Here is a 22,920-nt window from a genome sequence, read left to right as displayed (position 1 = left end):
TGGGGTAAGCAAAAAATCTTGAACATTTTTCTAAACACTAAATTCAAGAAAATTCAAGAAAAATTTGCTTACCCAATTGGCAGATTTTTTTTGCTTGTTTTATGCACAAAATCCCTTAAATTTGATATTTTTGCTCTATAAAGTAGACTTATTTTCTTGGGTCGTTTTGCTCATCAAGAAAAAGCATCTTAATTTAAGAATTTTTACATATTTTTACTGAAAACAATGCTCCTGTGCTAATATTTCCTGTCACCGTTTAAGTTCAGAGATAAGAAGAATGCTATCTAGTGGTCTGGATGTAAACTCCGAACTAATCGACTGCTATGAACAATGTATCATTTTAATTTTAAAGGGGTCATAAAATGAGTTTTTTATGTAATTGTAGATTAAATCTTTGGTGTCACCCGAGTGTGTACAGTATGTGAAGTTTTAGCGCAAAATATCATAAAGATAATTTTTTATAACATGTTAAAATTGTCACTTTGTAGGTGCGAGCAAAAATGTGCCGTTTTTGGGCGTGTCCTTTAAAATGCAAATGAAATGATGAAATGCAAACACTGATCACCATAATGGTGGTGGTTTGTTAAAATTGAAACTTAATTGTGCTGTCAGTCATTTTCTCTCTTTCTTTCTTTCTCTCAGCACTAAATTGCAGTGTTGTGGTTGGATAGTCCAGATTAAGGGGTGGTATTATTGTAATAAGAGTTGCTACCTGTGTCAAAAAACAGGCGAAATCTGAGTGAGCTATTTTTTCACATGCTTGCACAGAATGGTTTACCAAAACAAAGTTACTGGGTTGTTCTTTTTCACATTTTCTAGGTTGATACAAGCACTGGGAACCCAATTATAGCACTTAAACATGGAAAAAGTCAGATTTTTATGCTATGACCCCTTTAAAAAAAATCATTTTTTTACATCAATACATTATTGGCGAACAAAAAATCACGATACACATATGTATACACCCCTAATAACATGCTGAGATTTGGTTAATATCATTATCTTATCACCAAGGTTGCATTTAGAGACTTTTGCATCTTATTTTTGCATTCATATATTTTCATAAATATTATTGTATCGCAAATCGTCCAGTCCTATGAGCTATATTGGACTGTTTCAACTCATGGTTGGGTAAAAATTAAAATGTATTATGTACACGTTACCTGGCTTTAAAAGTGTATAAGAAAAATTTAAGAAGTAACCAAAGGCACTGAAATGGAGGTAGAAATGTGTGTGTGTTTTTTAAATAACCTTCCATTTTAAAGGATAAGATGTATTATCTCATTAGTCATCACTAGACACAGTTTTATGTGTTCTTTAAAGTTCTGCAGAAATGACCTTGCCGTTCGCCAAAGAAAATCAATTTGTCTTTTGTTATACTTTTGTCAGCCCCTAGTGCCCATATAATTACTATTGTAGCTTAATCACAGTGCTCTTACAAAGTCAATGTAGTGGAAAATAATATACAGTAGGTAGTAAACCTTTATCTTTCTTTTTACCAGGTTCAGTGTGGGAGAAATCGATACGACAAATCGGCTTTGAGAGGTGAGTCCAAGCACTTATTTGAGTCCCAAGCTTATGAATTGCCTCAGAAATGTATGTGTATTTACATAAAAAATATTTACTGCATTAAATCTTTTAAGCTTTTTACAATCACATTTAACAGTAGGACACAAAACATTTAACCATCTCAGATTATTGATTCAGTGGAAAAACATTATTGTTGTTGTGCCTTACAGACTTTTTTTTAAAGACAGTAATAAAAAACAGGATCTTTATTGTTACAAAATACAATCGCATGGTTAATTCATTGGTCAATGAGTCGATTAACAGCTTTCGGTATGGCGCACACACCTGGTTGCATTGACCTTTCTGGCTTTATAACTAACAGGATTTGTTCGTTATTTTTAATTGTCCCTTATGCTGCAAAATGATCACTTCAGTTGTAATTAAGGAGGAGGAATAAATTGATGTTCTTGTGATCTGATGGTGGCGGACATTACAAGCGGCATCCGACCTTCCTCTGAGTGTGTGAACAGTGTTTTGTCGGCTAATTGATCGACCGTTTGATTGATAAACTGTATGCGTATCCCTCACGGCCTTGTTTGCATTTCTCATGCTCTCGTTCATTTATCAGTAACCCTGCAATACATTTAGAGATCATAAAAACTTTGGCAGAGTCGCTAGTAACCAGGGCTAGAAGTAACTTAAAAATAATTTGCGGCTTCACGTTTTAGGATATCGCCTGCCTGGTTGTTTAGACCTTTTTGGTGCCTGTGGGATTTCAAACACGCCGAATCACTTAAAATCATGTAAGCACAGGCACATAAGAGGGATGCGTTTTCGGTTTTAAGTACCTCAGCTAACAAGGCAGGATAATATTACACTCCACTTACATCAGTGGCGAGCTGTCTGCCCGTCTCCCGTCGCGGCTCCAAACTTCAACTTCCAAACCAGCGGTTTTCCGTGATGAACACTAAACCCAATTAAACGTGACCCACTCTTGACAGCCCAATTTTTCAAAGCCTGCCTTGATGTTTGTATGCACTCGCTTGACTGTAATTCTATTGGCTGCGGTTTCCTGAGTACGGGAATCTCCGACCTGCAACTTTTTTCCAAGCAGCTCTGGTCGGAGGATGGCTTGATTCACCGTAAGTGGCAGGAAGCTTGGTTGTAAACTGTTTATGCGCCTAATTGACCTGTTAGTTGAGTGTAGGCATCTATCCGTGACATAACGCTTCACTCACGCTTCTGTGCTTTCTGGCAGGGAATTATGGGAAACGAGTTAAATAGAGGTGCAAAATGGACTTAAAGATTGACTTTAGGCAGAAATGTTTGATTTTTACAGTAATGCCATAGGAGAAGTCAAAGGTTTGAAAAAAAAAAATTCTGGTATTTTAATACCTTTGTTTAATACGTTTGTGCAACAGAAAGGGTAAATCAAAACATCTCTTAAAATAAATGCTTATTTTTTGTAAACAGAATGTTTGAATACAAATATTTATTATACAAATAAATGTTAAGTATTCCAACTTATTTTGGGGTGCATGAAGCTGTCATAGAATGAAACATTTTGGGACAAATGTTTACCGTTTTCGAAGAAGCTAGTATGTGTTTATAGTCCTTTAATAGGGTGCAAGTCTGATTTTATTATACCGGGTGGAGCAGCATATTAAACAGCCAGTGTATTCAAGCACACAACACATGTGAGAAGCTGGAATTGAAAAATAAAACTCACAGACATTCCTGCCCCAGATGCTGTGTGCTTTAACAGGCTGAAGTTTATTTGTTATAGTAATCAACACAGGTTCATGCGAATTCTGGAAATCTCAATAAACAAAGACATTTGAAAGAAAATAAGGTCAAAAGTACAAATAATGTAAAATATGTATTTTCTATATCTATTTTCTCTTATCTTTCTCAAAATAATAAGTAATGTTATTGCATATTTTGAATTTATATAATTTTTTCTTATTGTCCATAATCATATTTAACAAGGACCTATTTTTTATACACTATCTTTGATGTAAATATCTAATACTAACATGTGTGCATGTGTGTAGTGTGATAGGTGCGGATGCAGGCAATGGGATTCGGGTTTTCCTCCCGGACATCGGGATGTTTATGGCGAGCTTGTCGGCGTGGATGCTGTGCAGAAAATTAGGGCACAAACGACCCACTGAAGAGATGGCCCAGGACAACCACGACTTTGAGTCAGAAGAACAGGTGAGTCGGTTGGTGCGTACCTTAAAGGAATAGTCTACTCATTTTCAATATTAAAATATGTTATTACCTTAACTAAGAATTGTTGATACATCCCTCTATCGTCTGTGTGCGTGCACGTAAGCGCTGGAGCGCGCTGCGACGCTTCGATAGCATTTAGCTTAGCCCCATTCGTTCAATGGTACCACTCAGAGATAAAGTTAGAAGTGACCAAACACATCAATGTTTTTCCTATTTAAGACAAGTAGTTATACGAGCAAGTTTGGTGGTACAAAATAAAACGTAGCGCTTTTCTAAGCGGATTTAAAAGAGTAACTATATTTTATGGCGTAATAGCACTTTTGGGAGTACTTCGACTCGCCTGAAAAGTCCGCTCCCCTTCTCCCTCTCATAATGGGAGAGGGAGGGTGTTACTGCGCCGAGTCGAAGTACTCCCAAAAGTGCTATTACACCATAAAATATAGTTCCTCTTTTAAATCCGCTTAGAAAAGCGCTACGTTTTATTTTGTACCACCAAACTTGCTCGTATAACTACTCGTCTTAAATAGGAAAAACGTTGATGTGTTTGGTCACTTCTAACTTTATCTCTAAATGGTACCATTGAATGAATGGGGCTAAGCTAAATGCTATCGAAGTGTCACAGCGCGCTCCAGCGCTTACGTGCACGCACACAGATGATAGAGGGATGTATCAACAATTCTTAGTTAAGGTAATAACATATTTTAATATTGAAAATGAGTAGACTATTCCTTTAAAAACACTCTTAAAGGGATAGCTCACCGAAAAATTAAAAATACCCCATAATTTACTCGAGATACATCTTCTTTCAGACGATATCAAAAAGTACACCTTTGCACACAAAGAGTTCATATTATAACCTCAGCGATACATATTAGTATCTCAAAGGTACATATTGGTACTCAAATGAATACAAATCTGTATCTTATTAAAGGGACACTCCACTTTTTTTGAAAGTATTCTTATTTTCCAGCTTCTTTAGAGTTAAACCGTTTTGGAATCCATTCAGCTGATCTCCGGGTCTGGTGCTAGCACTTTTAGCATATCTTAACAGAATCAATTGAATCTGATTAGACCTTTAGCATCGAGCTAAATAATAACCAAATCGTTTTTTAATATTTTTCCTATTTAAAAATGGACTCTTCTGTAGTCACATCGTGTACTAAGACCGACACAATATTAAAAGTTGTGATTTTCTAGGCTGATATTGCTATGAACTCTCATTCTCGTGTAATAATCAGTGACTTTGCTGCTGTAACATGGCTGCAGCAGGCACAAACCCCATTCACACAGACCTTTGGTCCCAGAAAATACCCGTAAAATTGCCAGACAAGCGTCTGTGTAAACACAAACTCGTCCGGTTAATCTTCTGGGATCGTTGCCGGAAAGACGACCTACACGGATAACCCTCTGTGTGACCAAGAGGCCGGACGAATGCCGTAATGGGCGTGTCGTAGTGAGGATGTGCGCATCATCTCAACACAAGTTATGGTTCAGCTCCTTACAACGAGAGATAACATGCATATAAACATTCACCACAAGAAATGTTGCAAACTAGATTTAAGCAGTTATCAGGAAATTATAAATGAGACGCATAAACAATGACGCACATGCCGTAGTGAGGACGCGCATGTCATGGCAACATAAAGTTGGTTCAACTCTTTAAAATAAGGAATTAACAACTTTCACGACGAGAAATGCAAACTGGACTGAAGCAGATTTCAGGTAAGTTAGCTCCTTACTTACTGCGTTGAAACGGAGATCATTCAGCAGCATAAAAGAATATCGCGTCACATGCTCATTTGAGCTATAATAAACGAAAATACCCGCGCGTCATCCCAACAATATATATCGTTCAGTTCCTCAAAATGCGAGTTTTAAATGCATATAAACAATCACGATGAGAAATGTCTGAAAACTGTATTAAAGCAGAGATCAGGGAGCTCGTCAAATATCCACTCTGAAGCTGACATCATTCACCAGCACAGAACTGTGCGTTCACGCGCTCCTTTGTAGTCTTATCATAAACAAAAATGCACGCGAGATGTTTCTGGAGAGAGGAATAATAAATACTTTGCAAACTTCAGATGCTGCGTAGAAGAGAGGGCGGGACTTTCAATAGGTCACGTGTCTTTCCGGGACCATCAGATGCCGTGTAATATTGGCAGTGTGAATGAACAAAAACTCTAACTATTCCGGAAAAATCCAGGATGCCTGTCCCGTGTATTTTATGGAATGTCTGTGTGAAAAGGGCTACAATAATATTACGCAGTGCCCGAAAATAGTCCCCTGCTATTGAAAGTAACAAGGGGACTATTTTTGGGCAGTGTGTAATATCACTACACCTGCTGCAGCCATGTTACAGCAGCAAAATCCTTGATTATTACACGAGAATGAGAGTATAGTTCATAGCAATATCTGCCTAAAAATCGCAATTTAAATTTTCTGTCAGTCTTAGTACACGATGTAACTAGAGAAGAGTCAAGTTTCAAATAGGAAAAATATTGAAACTCTTTCATTATTATTTAGCGCGATGCTAATGGTCTGATCAGATTCAATGGATTATGCTATAAGCTATGCTAAAAGTGCTAACGCCAGACCCGGAGATCAGCTAAATGGATTCCAAAATGGTAAGAATCAAATGTTTAAAGGGGCTGAATGTAACTTATTACTTAAAAAAATCTTTAAGATAGAGTTTTCATTTGTATATTTATGAGGCAACCATAATGTAATAGAAAGAATGACACCTTGAGTGTCCTCCACGGTTGTCTCTATCAGCCTGTAGGCTCTTTTCTGTGTGGAGAAGTCGGGTCCGAATTGGCGCGAAATTCAAAATGTGACGTCATGCGCGTGCTCGTCTACCTGGGCGTTCCATATAGATGCGTAGTTGCGTACGGCAGTCATTAGTAAACAGCGGCAATCGCTATAATGTTTCAAATGGACTCTGTAGACGGAAAGAAGCGACCAACTTCCAGCACAATCCAGACACTCACGGAAACTCCTTGTAAGTTTAAAAAAAATCCTTATCTAGTGCGGCCAAAATAGTGCGTGACCGGCGTCGGGGAAAAGACAAGAGTAAACATCGGATTGGCATTTGATTCTTGGAGGGAGCTCCGGTCAGCGCTGGGTATGAAAACAGACCTTGAGCAGGTTTCCTTTTTACTGCAAAGGTAAGACATAGTTACAGGGCATCTGTAATATATTATGTTATTGTTTTTGTGGTGTAATGCTAACGATAGCATTTATTTTGTGGTGTAATGCTAACGATAGCATTTATTTTGTGGTGTAATGCTAACGATAGCATGTAGCACAGGACCGTTTCAAAAGTTACTTTCTTATATGAATTATCTTTATTCAGAGCACGAGTGCATTAAGATTGTGAGTGTCGGGAGTGTGTTTTACAGTGTCGTGTTACAAAACTTTTAGAAGTAGACTTCTGTTGAAAATATAAAGTAGTACTGCAACATTTTGCTAAAATATGGTCTGTCAAACAATGACCTTACAGTACTGTAACTTTTCTTACATTTGTAAACATGCTGGTGAATCTCAATGAGCTGTCTGTGGTTGCTACGGCAACTCTGGTTGTTGTGGTCGTGCTCGTACGAGTGTGCCCACCGAGAACGAGCATGAGACTGGCTGCAGTTTCTATAACGGCCACTGGTGTCAGTAACGGTTAGAAATTGCTCAACTTACGGAGAGCACCTTTAACTCTAGGGGAGCTGAAAATGAGCATATTTTTAAAAATACTGGAGTGTCCCTTTAAAAGTTACTGCCCCGGTGACAAGTTATGTGCATTGGTCAGTTGGGCATTTTGCGTTCTCTTTATACTGTAGCTGGTATTCCCGCATGATAAACTCTAATCAATGTCTATTTCATTTTTTTGCAATAGCTGCGTATTCAGCCAGATAATGTACAGTCAGCAGAAATATAGAAGAACACATTTATTCTGTGATAACGAATGCCTGGCTATGCATTAATCCTTATGCAATAATCCTTTATATTTTAGTGTTTAGATGAATTATAACATGCAGGCTTTGGATGTCAACCAGAGCCTCAGAAATCTCATCAACAAGATGTAGTAGATGAAATGAAACACCATTTACGTGAAACCTACAGTACCCCAGTCAAGCGTTCAGACTTTTTGTTTTTTCTAAGCTGGTCACCCATTCAGGCTTGTTGGCTAGTTTAAGAGAGGGTTTTAGGCAGGGTGGAAGATCTGCTGGTCTACAGTAAAACCAGTTTTAATCAACTAAGCCAAGCCGGTCATAAAAGTGAATAACTAGAGTTTTGCTTCATTTTTGTAGCTGAACTTTAACTGTTGTTTAGTAGTCTATGCTACGTTTAGGGAAAGTTGTTTGCTGTGCTAAAGGCCAGAGATATGGTGCAGCTGCACACTGTTTTGGTTTATTGATTGTGTTTGTGGATCTGTGTGAGGGATTGTGAGATCAGTGTTAATCTAAAACAGATCCAACGTGTTATGTGTTATGCAACATGTTAGAAATAGACAAGTGTACTGCATACTGTGTGTACGGTACACTAATAAAACTATAAAAATCAACATTTGTTACATTTTGGCAGTCCTATGAAAAATGAATTAAATGGCGTTATGCCAACTACTGCTTTCGTTTATTTCATCAGATGAGAAAGTCAAGCATTGCATTTGTTGGATACAGGTCTCACTATTCAATCTGCTCTGGTTGTATACATTTTTTACTTTTAAGCATTTGGCAGACATTTTTATCCAAAGTGACCAAAGTGGGATCGAATGCAATGCTCCACCAGTTACAGGAACACAAGATGTTTAGTAAGTGTGTGTAAAAATGTAAATGAATTGGATGTTATCCATGCACAGGAGGGGTGCGATGAGAAGGTGGAACTGGACGATGATGATGTGCTCGTGGATGAAGACTTTGATGCTGAAGATGAAGCAGAGGAAGAAGAGGGGGTGGAAGATGGCCTGGATGAGGAAGAGGAGGAGGAAGAGGTTCAGGAGAGCACAAAGATGAAGGTCCTGCGTATAGTAGCAGGAGTGGCCAGTAAACTCAAGGAGATTATCGGTAACCTGATAACAACAGCTGGTCAGGTGGTGGTCACCATTCTGCTGGGCCTAACAGGTTAGAGAGCCATCGACACGCATGCTGTCACTCTTTCATCCCTGAGTTCATTTACTGTATATGTAATATGTACTCTAATGATAAGATTAGGAGCATTAATGTTTTTGTGTTTTCTTGCTTTACACAAAAGTACATTTTTGGGTGGTTTCCTGGGCAGGGCTAAATGCATGTTTGAGCTGCCTTCATTTAAAAATCTTAAAATATATCCATGCCATTGTTTTGTCTCAAGATGAGCACCAGTATACTACTTAAATGTCCTAATACAACTAAGGCCTAGTCCTGGCTTGATCTAAACCATGTCCTCTATATATTCCTCGTCAACAGGTATCATGCTGCCCTCTCTGACGTCGGCTGTCTACTTCTTTGTGTTTTTGGGTCTGTGCACGTGGTGGTCTTTCTGCAGGACCTTTGACAGGCTCCTCTTCAGTTGTCTGTGCGTTCTCATGGCCATCTTCAGCGCTGGACATCTCATCATACTTTATTCCAACCAGTTCCAGTTTCTTCAGGAGGCCATCAGACCCAATGACAGCTATTCCAGGTCAGAGCTTATACTGTATATTTAATCTAAGCCAGTTGCTCAGGTGTGTCTTGGTAAAGGCCCTGGGCAGCTAATTTGGTAATACTGGGGTATTTAGGGAATTATAATTTGCAAATGTCACATCATTTAATGGTCTGAAGTGCAACCTTACATTAGCTTTACTCTTTTTTTACATTATCTAAAATAAGTAAAGGGGCGGTCACACTACACTACACTTTTAGTCCAACTAAAACAAACACTGATCACCATAACGGTGACTTCAAATGAAACCAAACATCAACATCTAACCCTAATAAGTGAATTGTGTTTTCTACAGCAATATTTTTATCAAACATTCAGAAATAATGTTTTATAACAGTTTTTAAATAAAATTCAAATTTTCTCTAACATTTACGTAACAAGCAAAAAAAAAAACTTGTTTTAAACATTGTGTGAACAGTAAAAATGACAATGAAAACGTTTGAAAATGGTAGAATCTAACATAAGAAAAATGTTGGAACGTTGTTTTTGGAAACGTTGGGAACTTTCAAGGAACATTCGTAGACTTTCACTTTGCAAAGCAATAGACTCTGAATATGAATTCTGTAAGCTCGTACAACAGGGCCAGTAACACTGATATATTATGTCATATTACTGTATGTTTGCATATTCACTTGCATCATAAATAATAAATATAATACCTATCATACCCGCAGCGTATTACAGCCCAATTTCCTGTGTCTGGCCTCTGGTAGACAGACATGACCCAGGAGGTGCAAAAAATTACCTGTTTTCCATCTGGCCTTGTCTGGTCTGACAATAACCCATCCGCAAAATGTATCATGTGAAGTGTGCATCGATAGCTTTTATAAATGTATTGTCCTAAACGCACATCTACCACATGTTATGTGCTTTGTGTTTGGCCTTTGTTAGATTTATATGTTATTATGAACCAGCAATAGGGCCCCTAGGGGAGATGGGGCCGACCATTACTGTACATATTGGACTCTCCAACACGATTAGATACATAAAACAAACACAGGGTCTTACATTTTACAAGAGGGCTGGTAAATGGAGCCATCTATCAATGTGTGTGTGCTGTATGTAGAGGTTTCAAAGTTTGGGTCCTGGGGTGAAGTAACCTTTCACTGCATCTTGATAGCATATCCACTAACAAAATCCTATTATGAGTTTTATCACCAGTTGTTGTGTTCATTTCCACCTGTATTCTCTGTACAGCCTTAGGCCTAGTCCACACAGACATGGGTATTTTTAAACTGTGACCTTTTTTACCCGGTTCGGCCGTTTGTCCACACGGAAACACAGTATCTGCAGTAGGTGAGGTTTTTCAGAAACACCGGTTGCAGGGTTTTTGCTTATGATTAAGGCTTCTGATTGGCCAACGTGGCTTTACGATTAGGGTTATATCACCGCCTGCTAGTGTGGTATGCTCTTGACAGCGCGTGATCATGTGTTTTTGCGTGTTCATGTAGGTGAAGATTTCTTTTAAACCGAGCATGTGTGGAATGCCAATATATATATATATATATATATATATATATATATATATATATATATATATATATATATATATATATATACGTATATCCGAATGAAACGGCTTCTAGAATGAAATAAGGCAGGGCTGGATTTGAATTTGTCCATCGAGATCTGATTGGATCGTTTGTAGTTGGGTCGTGTTGCTCATTGTTAATCGCTGCGATCTTCTCCCGGACCCCGCCCACATGCCATACCATATGACTGAAAGTGAAGAGAGATCGTTTTGAGGAGGGGAGGAGATTTGAAGAGTTTGGTTCCAAAACGCAATAAATGGCTTTTTTGAAAAAAATTAATTACTGCCAGAATCAGTATTATATCAGGTCAGTATTTAAAAGTAAATTCTTAATTTTACGCAAAATCCAATATCCGCCGTGTTATTCTGTCATCTTTTCTCCCTTTTTTCACAAAACGCAATAAACGCCACTCCTCCTTTTCCACAGAATGCAATAAATCCGCTCCACAAATTACAGCCCACCATTCCACGCAACGTAAACAAACAATGGCGGCGCTTTGAGTACACGGAATCCTAGTTTTCCTCATCTATTTTGTACTTCTTCATCAACAAACAAACAAAAACAAAATATTACTTTAATGATTTTTTACTTTTCATTGATAAACCTTTGATGTTTTTTTGTAACGGGAAAGAAACGTAAGCCATCAACATCTAATAATTCATGCAAGAGGAACTCGACACATTGACCTCAGGGGATTTTATGAAAAACTTTCCATAATTTTATTCAAAGTCAATGGAAATCGAGCAGGACCAAAACATTTTACAGCTGATCACTGCTAAAAATGTTAAGCGACGATGTCAAGTATAACCGAAGCAATGACAGTGTTCTTAATATGACAAAGTAAGTGTTTTTATTAATGCCATTAATGTTTATTTTTTTTATCAGTGTATAACACTACTCAACTAAATGAATATAAAATGGCAAAGATGAATGCACATTTATATAGGCAATTGATTCAATAGATTTATAGCATTTTGAAAAAAAACTTGTCATGGGTTTATTGCATTTTGTGGAAAAAATAATCCGTTTTTATAATAAATCTTTGAAAATCAAGTTATGGATTTGAATTTGTAATGTTGTTATAACCTAAAGATGCTATGTGAAAGTTTGTAACAGAAAATAGTGGTTTTCATATTGTCACTTCCAAAATTTGTCAAAATGGATTTATTGCGTTTTGGAACCAAACTCTTCATTTGCATTTTTGATTAAAGATTATGAGCACACACTAATTTTTTTAAAAATAATGAAGCTCACAGATAAGTAATTTGTTAATAATACCACAATATTAATATATATATATATATATATATATATATATATATATATATATATATATATATATATATATATATATATATATATATATATATATATATATATATATATATATATATATATATATATATATATATATATATATATATATTAATATTGTGGTATTATTAACAAATTACACAATGTCTGAAACATTGTGGACATATGTATCTCAGATTGTGTGAGGGTAAATCATGAGTTGATTTTGATATTTGGCTGGAGTATCACTTTAAGAACTTTTGTCTGAAAGGTTCTTTGGGGAACCAAAAAAGGTTATTCGCTGAAAAAATGGCATCGCTGCAATGAACCCTTTCTCGAACCTTTAAAATGATGGTAATGTTTCTGAAGATGATGATTATATTTTTCTGCACCCTATGATAATTTACCCTTGATGCTATTGCCCTTGACTGTATATACTGTATGGGTATCGATTCAATGAATGTCTTGTCTCAGACAGCCATTACGTCTACAGTATGTATTGTAGAGATGCCTTATTTGAACTCTGTTTCCGCTCATTCTTTTGGTTAATGTTTTGCTTTGTATAAGTGCAAACAATTCAGATGGGTTTATCAGTATAAGGAATGTTATGTTATTCTTTCCACTACAAGCACTTTAATTTCTGCCTTAGGCTGTTGTTTTTTTTAACTAAAAGACTAGGGCTGCACAATATATCTTTCAGCATCGACATCGCAATGCCAGAATCGACACTGCAATAGTCACATTGCAGAACATACAGAGCATTTTTTCTGAAAATAAACTATTTTGGACTCTTTGCCTTTTTTATATAAAAAGGTTTCAGATTGCAAAAGGAAATCACAGATATCCCTGAGAGAAATCAGTCAAAAAAATGCGAAGCAGAAGTTAATTTCTCTTAAACGCAGCTTTAAGTCATCCAGTATTTCTCACCTCGCAAATGTACATCGCAGAAAAACAAAACATTTGTAATGTTAGTTCCCCCCAATATTGTGCAGGCCTATAAAAGACTTCATGTTTGGTTTTGTTCCATAATTTACCCAAATATAAGTTGAAACAACCCAACATTTTTTATTTTTTTAAAAGAAGATTTATTTGTTTGTTATTCTTACCTGCCTTACCTCTTAAGATTAATTTGAACAGAAAATGATAGAGCACATGTGTTATGTAATGTCTTAACATAATCCAGCTGTTTGGTATTAGTTGCTTTGTTTTAAAAGCGGTTTTGGCATGAACACAGGCATCGCCTTGATCTGCATCAATGCTGAGTGACAGCGTTGACAGACTTTGCTTCTGACATCACTTCCTGTTTTTCCCTGAACATGGCCCATGGTCATGTGACTATTCTCTTCCTGTCTCTTGAAGTGAACATACAGTACTGTGCAAAAGTCTTAGACCACCACCACCAGCTTTGTCGTTTTAGCAAAGTTTTAATCTCCATCCATATTTATTTCTCACTTTTGAATTAAGACACAAAGGGAAAATAAACCCACAAAATAAAAAACAAAAAAATTGTGTGTGACCTCTCTTGGCACTAATAATGAAAGAACAACAATCGGCACACTGCTAATACTGCTCTAAATATTAAAAAACAACGTTTCGACCACACAAGTCTTCATCAGCTCCCTTGGCCATAAACACATCTTGAGCTTTTTTGTCATTCGATTAAAACGATAAATTAGGATTTAATTTTATTTAGGTTTAGGAGATCCTGCAGCTGCCTGCTATTGCTCAAGTGAAAGGGGAGTTTACCTTAAAAACTTGACACTATACTTTTATACAGTTTTAATACTACAAACACATTTCGGTAACACTTTACTTGAAGGGGTGTTCATAATCATGACATGACACGTGTCATGAACATGAAGGAGATTTTATGCTCAATTATGTCATTTTTAATGCAAAGATGACATTGTTTGAAATGTCTTTGTTATGCCAACTTGTACATCATAACTTGTCATAAATGTGTCATAAACATGACATAGAAGAATAGTTATTAAACTTCTTCTAAAGAATCTACTAGCTTAATGTGTTAACATTACAATAAACTGTCATTTAAAATTATGTCAAATAATTTTAAATACCTTGCAACTCAAAATATTTTACTTAGCTTTATGTGTTTGCTCAATATCTCAAAAAAAAAGACAACTAACACTAACTAACTAAAACACAAATTTTCTGACATAGAAGAAAAAATGAACAAAACATTTAATCAATTTAATTTAATGTAATTAACTTTGCAGCGATATGGATCCAAGCTGCATGGCTTAACCCATTATTGTAATGTTTTCATTAAATTTTAGGTGAATCGGTCTCCAAATACAATAAAATATAATTTTATCAATTTTAATTAGGCAAGGCAAGGCAAGGCAGGTTTATTTGTATAGCACATTTCATACACAGAGGTCATTCAAAGTGCTTTACATAGAAATGAGAAAACAATATATAAAAGAGAAAAAAAGAAAATGTAAAATCACAATAAAAACAAAGATTATTATTATTATTATTTTTATTGAATCATTGATTTTATTTCTTAAACACCTGGAGGAAACTTAAAAAAACATTATAAGCTGAGGAATATTCATGGCATTGTTATAAAACCATTTGACAAAGTATTAACAATTAATGATATTTTAATGGGTATCACTGGTAAAAAGTGGTCAGTTATGTTGTAATGTCAAGTTGTGATGACAAGTTGTGATGTATTGGTAAATGTCAAGTTGTCATAAAAAACATCTCGAACAATGTCATCTTTGCATTAAAAATGATATAATTGACATTTGTCATAAATGTGCATAAAATCTCCTTCATGTTCATGGCACGTGTCATGTCAGTTTTATGAACATCCCTTGACGTAAAGTGTTAACCGAAATGTGTGGTATTTTCTGTTGTATTCTAATAAAGAGACTGAGAAATAATTACATATATGATCACTATAACATTGCAAAAACAATGGTGACTTAAGACTTACTGTATATCAAAGTTACTTTGTACATTATTTCCACCTGGATTTGGCCTACCCAATTTCAAAAGCTTCTCATACCCACAAGCAGAGGTGCACATACAAAAGTTTGGTATCATTTTACAGGAAACCCTTTGAAATTACATAAAACACTGTTAAAAGTGCTCAACATGGTTGTATGTGTTGTTAGTCCTCTAATAAACACAAAAATAAATAGGCGCTTTTTGATGTTTTTTTTCTAAAGTCTGTATTTAAAAGTGTATAACTCTGGCCCTGAGTGGTAACGAAACCTGCAGACAGTTTTGTTTGATTCCAGCAATAGCCAGCTTACAGAGGAAAAAGGAATTTTTTTCTCTATCATAATAAATGCAAAAGTTATTTTACTCCAACTGATGGGAGGAATAATACCCTTTTTGTATAAAATTTCTGCCTAAAAACATTTGAAGTGCTCCCATACCCACATACAGTGGAATAAATGCAATATCTTTATATAATTTTGCAGAAAACCCTTTGAAGTTTTTCATATGATAAAACACCAAACTTTCTTTTTTTATGTTGTAAATACAGTCTTTGATAGTGTATAACTCTGGTTCTGTGTGCTCTAGCAGACTGCAGACAGTTCTGGTTGTTAGCAGCAGCAGACAGTAAACACCCAAAAAAAGAATGAACTCTTTAGCATGTCGCATTCAAAAGTTATTCTTATTTTACTGAAGGGTATGAAAATACATTTTTCATATAAATATTAATTTTTTGTTTTGCACATATAATAAATAGCAAGGGATTATTCATGCACACAACCAAAGAAAATGCTGTGAATGGACTCATTTTTTAGAGTAGGACCTAAGAGAAAAGATGGTGTATCATTTGTGGCTATCTGTGCTATCAAGTTTCCCATATGTTTACAAAAAACAATTTTTTACCTCATTATTCATTCGACGATTGTTGGATATGTGATGAAAATATAACAAAAATAACACTGTAGCCTTATTCCTGAGAGTAAGAGCTTTCATTTGATATAAGACTTGCCCATGTTTGTCATACTTGAAAAATACGAAATATGTGAATATTAAATCATATAAAAAATTGTGTGTGTGTGTGGGGGGGGGGTGATAGTGTAAATTAAGTGTAAATAACTTTCTGACAGTGAAACATATCTCAAAGTGATGCATATCTGCAGAAAGTAGAGAGTCTAAGCTTTCAAACAGTATCTCATATGTGGGACTGGTATCTCAAACAGTATCTCATATGTCCATGACAGTCCATTAAAAATTAAAGGAATATTTTATATTAAGTCAAAATAAGATAATTCTGGACCCGGTACAGGGTCCACAGAGTCAAACAAGTTAACTTCTGTACATTTTTGACACGCAACCATATGTATTGTGTCTATAATCTATAAAGAAACATTAAAAAACGTTTTCCATTGTACTTGTTCACAGTACTTGTACATATGACAATTGCAACATGATCTCACAAAGTTCCGTGGGATAGTGACAGAATTTTTTGCTCATTTTTCCGTGGCATTCTCACAGATCTCCGCATTTTTCCGTGGCCCTGTTTATTTTCGTGGCATTCTCATGGATTGGTTACTCAACTGCTTTTTCCTATTTTCAAACCATTGTTGCTTCGGTTTAGGGTTAGATTTGGTGTTTGCGTTGTAACAATCAGCCCTATCGGTTGTGTCACAAAATATATATAAGGGGTCAGATTTTACTGTGTGAAATTAAAAGAGTTAAAAGGATGAGACAAACAAGTGTAATCAACTTAAATAAGTGTATTTACAAACACAAGACTTAAAACAACACACTAAAAACTCAAGACTGTTAAAAGAAAGGAATATAAAAAAACCAAACCTAAAACAATCTAAAAGTCCAAGTGTGCTAAAAGTCCAAGTGTTCAAAGTGTCCTCCAGTGTATATACAATAAAAGTGTAATCCACAAAACGTGTTTGGAAGGGTAAGTCCACAATGATAGGTAACTCCACAATCCAACAGAGGTTTAGCTTTAGCATATGCTAACAATGTGCTTCTGCTGCTTCCTTTTATACTGGCATTGTTTCCTGTCATGTGATTACTCACATGACAGGCAACCCAAACAAAATAAAAGACATAAACACATAAAATAGCAAAAGGAATAAAATGGAATAAAATGGCTAAGAAAACATGTAAAACCTATTTAAAACTCAAATATACATAAAACCACAATATAATGTATAAAATGAGCGGTACAGCATGTTTCTTGTGTGACGGTGTCACATAGTCCCCCCCCCTTAGCTTACCGCCTCGGGGAAGGAACTAGACCTTTAAAAGTTACCGTCAGCCATTGTCCATGAAATGAGTATCCTTTCGCACCTGTGCATTAAGATGTCCTTGGTTCATAGTCCGTGCTAGGCCCGCCCACATCGGCACTAGCTTGCCGGAGGAATCTGTGGAAATCCAGTAGAGAGGTGGAATCCAATACCAGCCCGAGTGCCCCTGGGTAGACGGTACCTTTCCTCCCAGAGTCCTTGTACACCCAGCTCCGCTGGCACGCCATTCCCCCTGGTGTTTCCTCCTTTCCGGCTTGTGGGTCTGATGATGGATGTTAGCAGATGAACGGTGGTGATGCTGATGTTGTGGTTGCTTATGTGAGTTGGTGACAACATACTCCTTGTTCTCCACACCACATATCTTGCAGTTTCTGAGGAATGCCCAGACGTCTTTGCGGATTGTAGGCCACCAGGCCACCTCCAGGATCCTGAGGAGAGTTTTCAGCTTTCCTTGATGCCTCTCCTCAGACCTGTAATGGAGGTGCTGTATCGTCTGGGGGACCAGGGCTTGAGGTATGATGAGTTGTATCCTGCCCTGGCCATCTTCTCTCTGGATATGACGATACAGCAGGCCCTGGTGGCTCCTCACGCTGATGTTGGTGGTCTGGGCAGTGGGTGGAGAGATGGTAAGTCCTTGGAGTATGTCGTCCCTAGCCTGCGTGCTGCAAAGTTCCTGTCTGGAGAAGGGGAGGACGGAGAAGGTGAAGTGGAAATCTGGCCCTGCTGGTACTGTGGCACAGTGGTCTCTGTCCATGGCTCTGTTGACTGTCCGTGAAGTAGTAGAAATGGTGGAACTGTTGGTAGGAGGAATACCAGGGGTGATCGTGGGAGGCACTGGGCTGGCAGTCGATGCAGTTGGAGAGACTGTAGCCACTGAAGCTCTCTCTTTCTTCAGCTCTTTCGCCAACTTGTTGTCCCTCCTCTTAAAACACTCGACCACCTCTCTCTCCAGTGTGGCCACGGCATCCTTCACAGATTCCTCCAGCTTACAGATTTTAAAATCCACACTTTCTCTAAAAAACACTTCACGGTTAAAATGACTTTCAACAGAGTCTTTAAAATCCTTCTCCAGTTTTAAAACAATGTTCTTAAGTTCAGACAGTTCAGCACGCAGTTTTGTACACTCACATTTACATAAAATCCGTTCATCATTAAAACCAGCAGATGTTTTAAAAGAAGCAGCATTGAAAGAATTGGTCGTCATCTTTTAACTTTTTTCTCAACACAGCTTATAAAATCTTTAAAACGATCCCCGTACGGGCCACCACTATGTAACAATCAGCCCTATCGGTTGTGTCACAAAATATATATAAGGGGTCAGATTTTACTGTGTGAAATTAAAAGAGTTAAAAGGATGAGACAAACAAGTGTAATCAACTTAAATAAGTGTATTTACAAACACAAGACTTAAAACAACACACTAAAAACTCAAGACTGTTAAAAGAAAGGAATATAAAAAAACCAAACCTAAAACAATCTAAAAGTCCAAGTGTGCTAAAAGTCCAAGTGTTCAAAGTGTCCTCCAGTGTATATACAATAAAAGTGTAATCCACAAAACGTGTTTGGAAGGGTAAGTCCACAATGAAAGGTAACTCCACAATCCAACAGAGGTTTAGCTTTAGCATATGCTAACAATGTGCTTCTGCTGCTTCCTTTTATACTGGCATTGTTTCCTGTCATGTGATTACTCACATGACAGGCAACCCAAACAAAATAAAAGACATAAACACATAAAATAGCAAAAGGAATAAAATGGAATAAAATGGCTAAGAAAACATGTAAAACCTATTTAAAACTCAAATATACATAAAACCACAATATAATGTATAAAATGAGCGGTACAGCATGTTTCTTGTGTGACGGTGTCACAGCGTTAGTATGTCACTTTAAGTATTGGTTTATAAAAAAAATTCTGCTTTACTCTTTTATATTTTCTAAACTTTAAACAATTGTCGCCTGGTGTTGGGGTTAGAGTTGGGTTTGGGTAGGGATGTCATTTTATGTAAATCTAACCATAAACCGAAGCGACAGTGGTAAGAAAATAGGACAAAACAGTTTAGTAACCAATCCGTGAGAATGCCACGGAAAAAGACAGTTAGTGGCAGGGCCATGGAAAAATGCGGAGATCCGTGAAAATGCCACGGAAAAATTAGCAAAAAATTCCGTGACTATCCCACGGAAATTCATGATAAATGACAAATATTAACCATTTCTGTCCTATGCATTTTTCACCTACATCCAAAGCAACTTAAAAGTGCATTACATCGTATAATTTTTTTTATCAGTGTGTGTGTTCCCTAGGCTCGAACCCATGACCTTTTGTGTTTCAAATGCTCTACCACTGATCCACTGAACAGTATATAGGAGCATAATGCACATTACAGCTCTTGTGTGAACTATTCATTAAAGTTTTCATATTTTCATGTTGCATTTGGAAAATATGTCCCATTATAAACGTAAAATCTTCGTTCTTCCACAGTTTGTTTGGTATATCCTCTATTGTTCGGACGGACTGCTCTTCGACCTGGAAGTTTGAGGTCAACAGTGGGCTAAAATGGTACCATTTTGTCAATCCCATCATGCTTTTGGTACTATACTACACATTGGCCACCTTGATTCGTCTGTGGTTGCAAGACCCTACGATTGTGGTGAGCTTAGTTCTGCATTCAAATAATGTATTGGAGTAGTTTAATTGTATAATTTACCGCTGTACATGCAGTATGTTTCTTTGTAGGTAGGTATTGCATATGAGTAGCATAAAAATCTGCGTTTATATTTTATTACACAGATATTATTGTGTCTCTTCATTCGTATCAGTTGTACACCTAAACATTGATTTCATTGCTATAAAACTCGCTATACACTCTTTGTTTCAAAAATCATAAAAAAATATATGGATGATTCTCACGAAAACTTGGTTTTAAAAATGTCAAGCATGAAAATTAAAAAATTGCTTAAATTTACTTTTTTTCCCACCAGACATTGAAAAACAAAGTCTGGAGTAAATGGGAACATTAATTTATAAACTTTTACTTATCATTGAACACTTTTTGTAACATAATTTAAAAAATTAGTCCTAAAAAATCTCATTACCGCAACAGTCAGAAAACATCAACACTGACATATTTTCAAAATGACATGACAAACCTGAAAGAACATAATTTGGAGATTCTGCACATGCATTTATAATCAAAGTATTATGCTTCTATTAATTAAATTAACATTTAATAAGCATCTGTTGCGGTAATGATAATCAAAATGTCGTGTAAGCATTCTGACAAGACAATATTTCAAATTAACTGTAAAAAAAATGATCTTACCTGGTAGCCATCTTGAAGTAACTGGTCCATGTGCTTGGTCACTCAAAATCAAACTTTATTAAAATTCTGTATGTGTGCTTAAACTGTTCTCAAAAAGTGTTGCGGAGGATGAGAACGTCAGGCATGGACACATCATTTTCCTAATTTTTCTTCATTATTATTATTATACATGAATATTCAGTAAATATTTTTTCTGTCATCTAAAGTAGTCTAGCAAAACATCCATTTATTTTTTTTCTTAATATTTTTGTGTTAATTTGATTAAATTACAACATAACGCATGTTCAAACACAGCCGGACACATTGCGGTAATGAGAATTTCAGCAGAAAATGAGATAAAATTTCCAATTATAAATTCTTTTGTTGAAATCACACATTGTGCAAGATAGAACACAGTATTGTGTTAATTCTGATGCTTTTTAATGTTACTATATTACACATTTTAAAGCTAAAATCATTAGTGCCGTGGTGTTTCAATGGTTTCGTGAGAATCACCCATATATATTTCGATTGGTAACACTTTGTACAGCTTTCACTTTTTACAGTGTATAAGAGTTAAAAACAGAACTGTCTTTTTATACAAGTAATCCTGTTGAAGGAGGAATTTGAGGAATGTTTGAGGACTCATAATTTATACCTTTTCACCTGCACGCATTACAGATCAAAGCTATTTTTTAAACACCAACGCCTTTAATCTCCCTAAATCATTTCTTACCCTCCGACCATCTGCCCTTCACGCCGCAGTGCCCAGGTTTATATACCGGGTCAATACACGGCCTCTTTAAAACCCAACATGTGTGAGATTATTGATTCATTAGCTTTAAAGTTTGATTATTGTGTGACATGACGGTCATGATGACAGCGTAAATCTGAGACCATGAAAAGAGACTTCAAAGAAAGATCAATGTTGGATCATAAACACTGGTCATGAAGTCACTCGATCAAATGATTTGTGCATTGTCCTATCGCACGAAGTCGCTCTGTTAAGCATCTTTATTATATCCTGGATATGCTACATGATGCATGTAATAGAATAAAATTCTCGCTGTTATATTCCTTCAGGATGAGTGTGAGGAAGATGAGGTGAACGAGGAAAATGAGGAAAACGAGGTTGTGGGCAATAATGTCCCTCACACATCCGACAGAAAGCGTCTGCTTTGGTGGAAAGTCCGGCAGAAAACAGAGGAAAGAAATGTGAGGAGCATCAAGTCGTTTATCTGTCAACATCAATCTGTGTTACTTTATCTTCATCCAGGGAATTGGCATGGTGATGTGTAAATAATGTTGTTTGACGTCATACTGATTACAGGATCTTGTTTAATTACCTTTATCTTCAGGGTTATGTGTCATTCATCGTTGAATTGAAAATGTGTTATATACAATTCGAACGAATTACAGTTAATAAACAGTAAAAGTAAATGGGAATGAAGTGTAAAGCAATTTAAAGCTGTTGTTTTTATTATCGCTTTGGATAAAAGTGTCTGCTAGATGCCTAAGTGTAAATATTTGTGGATTTGTTTTAATATGAATTACTCATTTAGCAAATGCTTTTATCCAACGCTACATGCAAGGCCATCAAGGATGTTGATGCAGGAACATCTAAGTGAAATCACATTCAAAGGGTGGTGATGTTTTCTGAAGCTATAGCGTCTATCTTAGCGCACTGCCCTCATCAGCATTACAGGATTTTTTCTCGGAGTGCCGGTCTCTATACGTGCCGCTGTGTTTTGCTCGACTCAGCACTGATGTTAGTGAACAGCATAATGTTATCGACCCTGTGATCTGCTCAATACATTCGCCTAACCTTGTCTGCTGTCTCTCTTTGTCTCGTTCTCTCTCTTTAGCTCATTTCCACTCAGGACGGTTACAGCACCTCCGAGGTTTGCGCTCAAGTGGTTTTGCCAAGTCTTATGCAACTCTGTGTTTGCAAATTTTAACTTGAGACAAATATAGTGTAATTGATTCTGGCTTTTTGTGGCTTGTGTTTGTGTGTGTGATGCTCTTGGTACGGCATGATTCAATGGCTTTTGGGTTAAATACTGTTAGTAAATGAAGTCTTTGGGTCAGGCTCATAAATCCGGGTCATATTTTTAAAAT

At 36.5% G+C, this 22,920-nt stretch overlaps 1 protein-coding gene across 3 annotated transcripts in view; it reads left to right on the top strand.

The window, feature by feature from the left end:
* LOC141362432 (piezo-type mechanosensitive ion channel component 2-like) overlaps positions 1-22,920 on the top strand; it is a 150,072-nt gene that overhangs the window by 43,331 nt on the left and 83,821 nt on the right. For 2 of the 3 annotated variants that reach the window (XM_073864495.1, XM_073864497.1), the window contains exons 4-10: positions 1,503-1,545; positions 3,564-3,726; positions 8,594-8,855; positions 9,180-9,393; positions 19,983-20,151; positions 21,886-22,017; positions 22,668-22,703. In XM_073864495.1, coding sequence (XP_073720596.1) covers positions 1,503-1,545; positions 3,564-3,726; positions 8,594-8,855; positions 9,180-9,393; positions 19,983-20,151; positions 21,886-22,017; positions 22,668-22,703 — 1,019 coding nt within the window. The remainder of the gene's footprint in view (positions 1-1,502; positions 1,546-3,563; positions 3,727-8,593; positions 8,856-9,179; positions 9,394-19,982; positions 20,152-21,885; positions 22,018-22,667; positions 22,704-22,920) is intronic. The other variant, XM_073864496.1, reaches the window with a different exon arrangement.

Source organism: Misgurnus anguillicaudatus, unplaced genomic scaffold (assembly GCF_027580225.2).
Source record: "Misgurnus anguillicaudatus unplaced genomic scaffold, ASM2758022v2 HiC_scaffold_26, whole genome shotgun sequence".
NCBI classification, from domain to species: Eukaryota; Metazoa; Chordata; class Actinopteri; order Cypriniformes; family Cobitidae; genus Misgurnus; species Misgurnus anguillicaudatus.
This window is presented reverse-complemented; position numbering and strand designations above follow the sequence as displayed.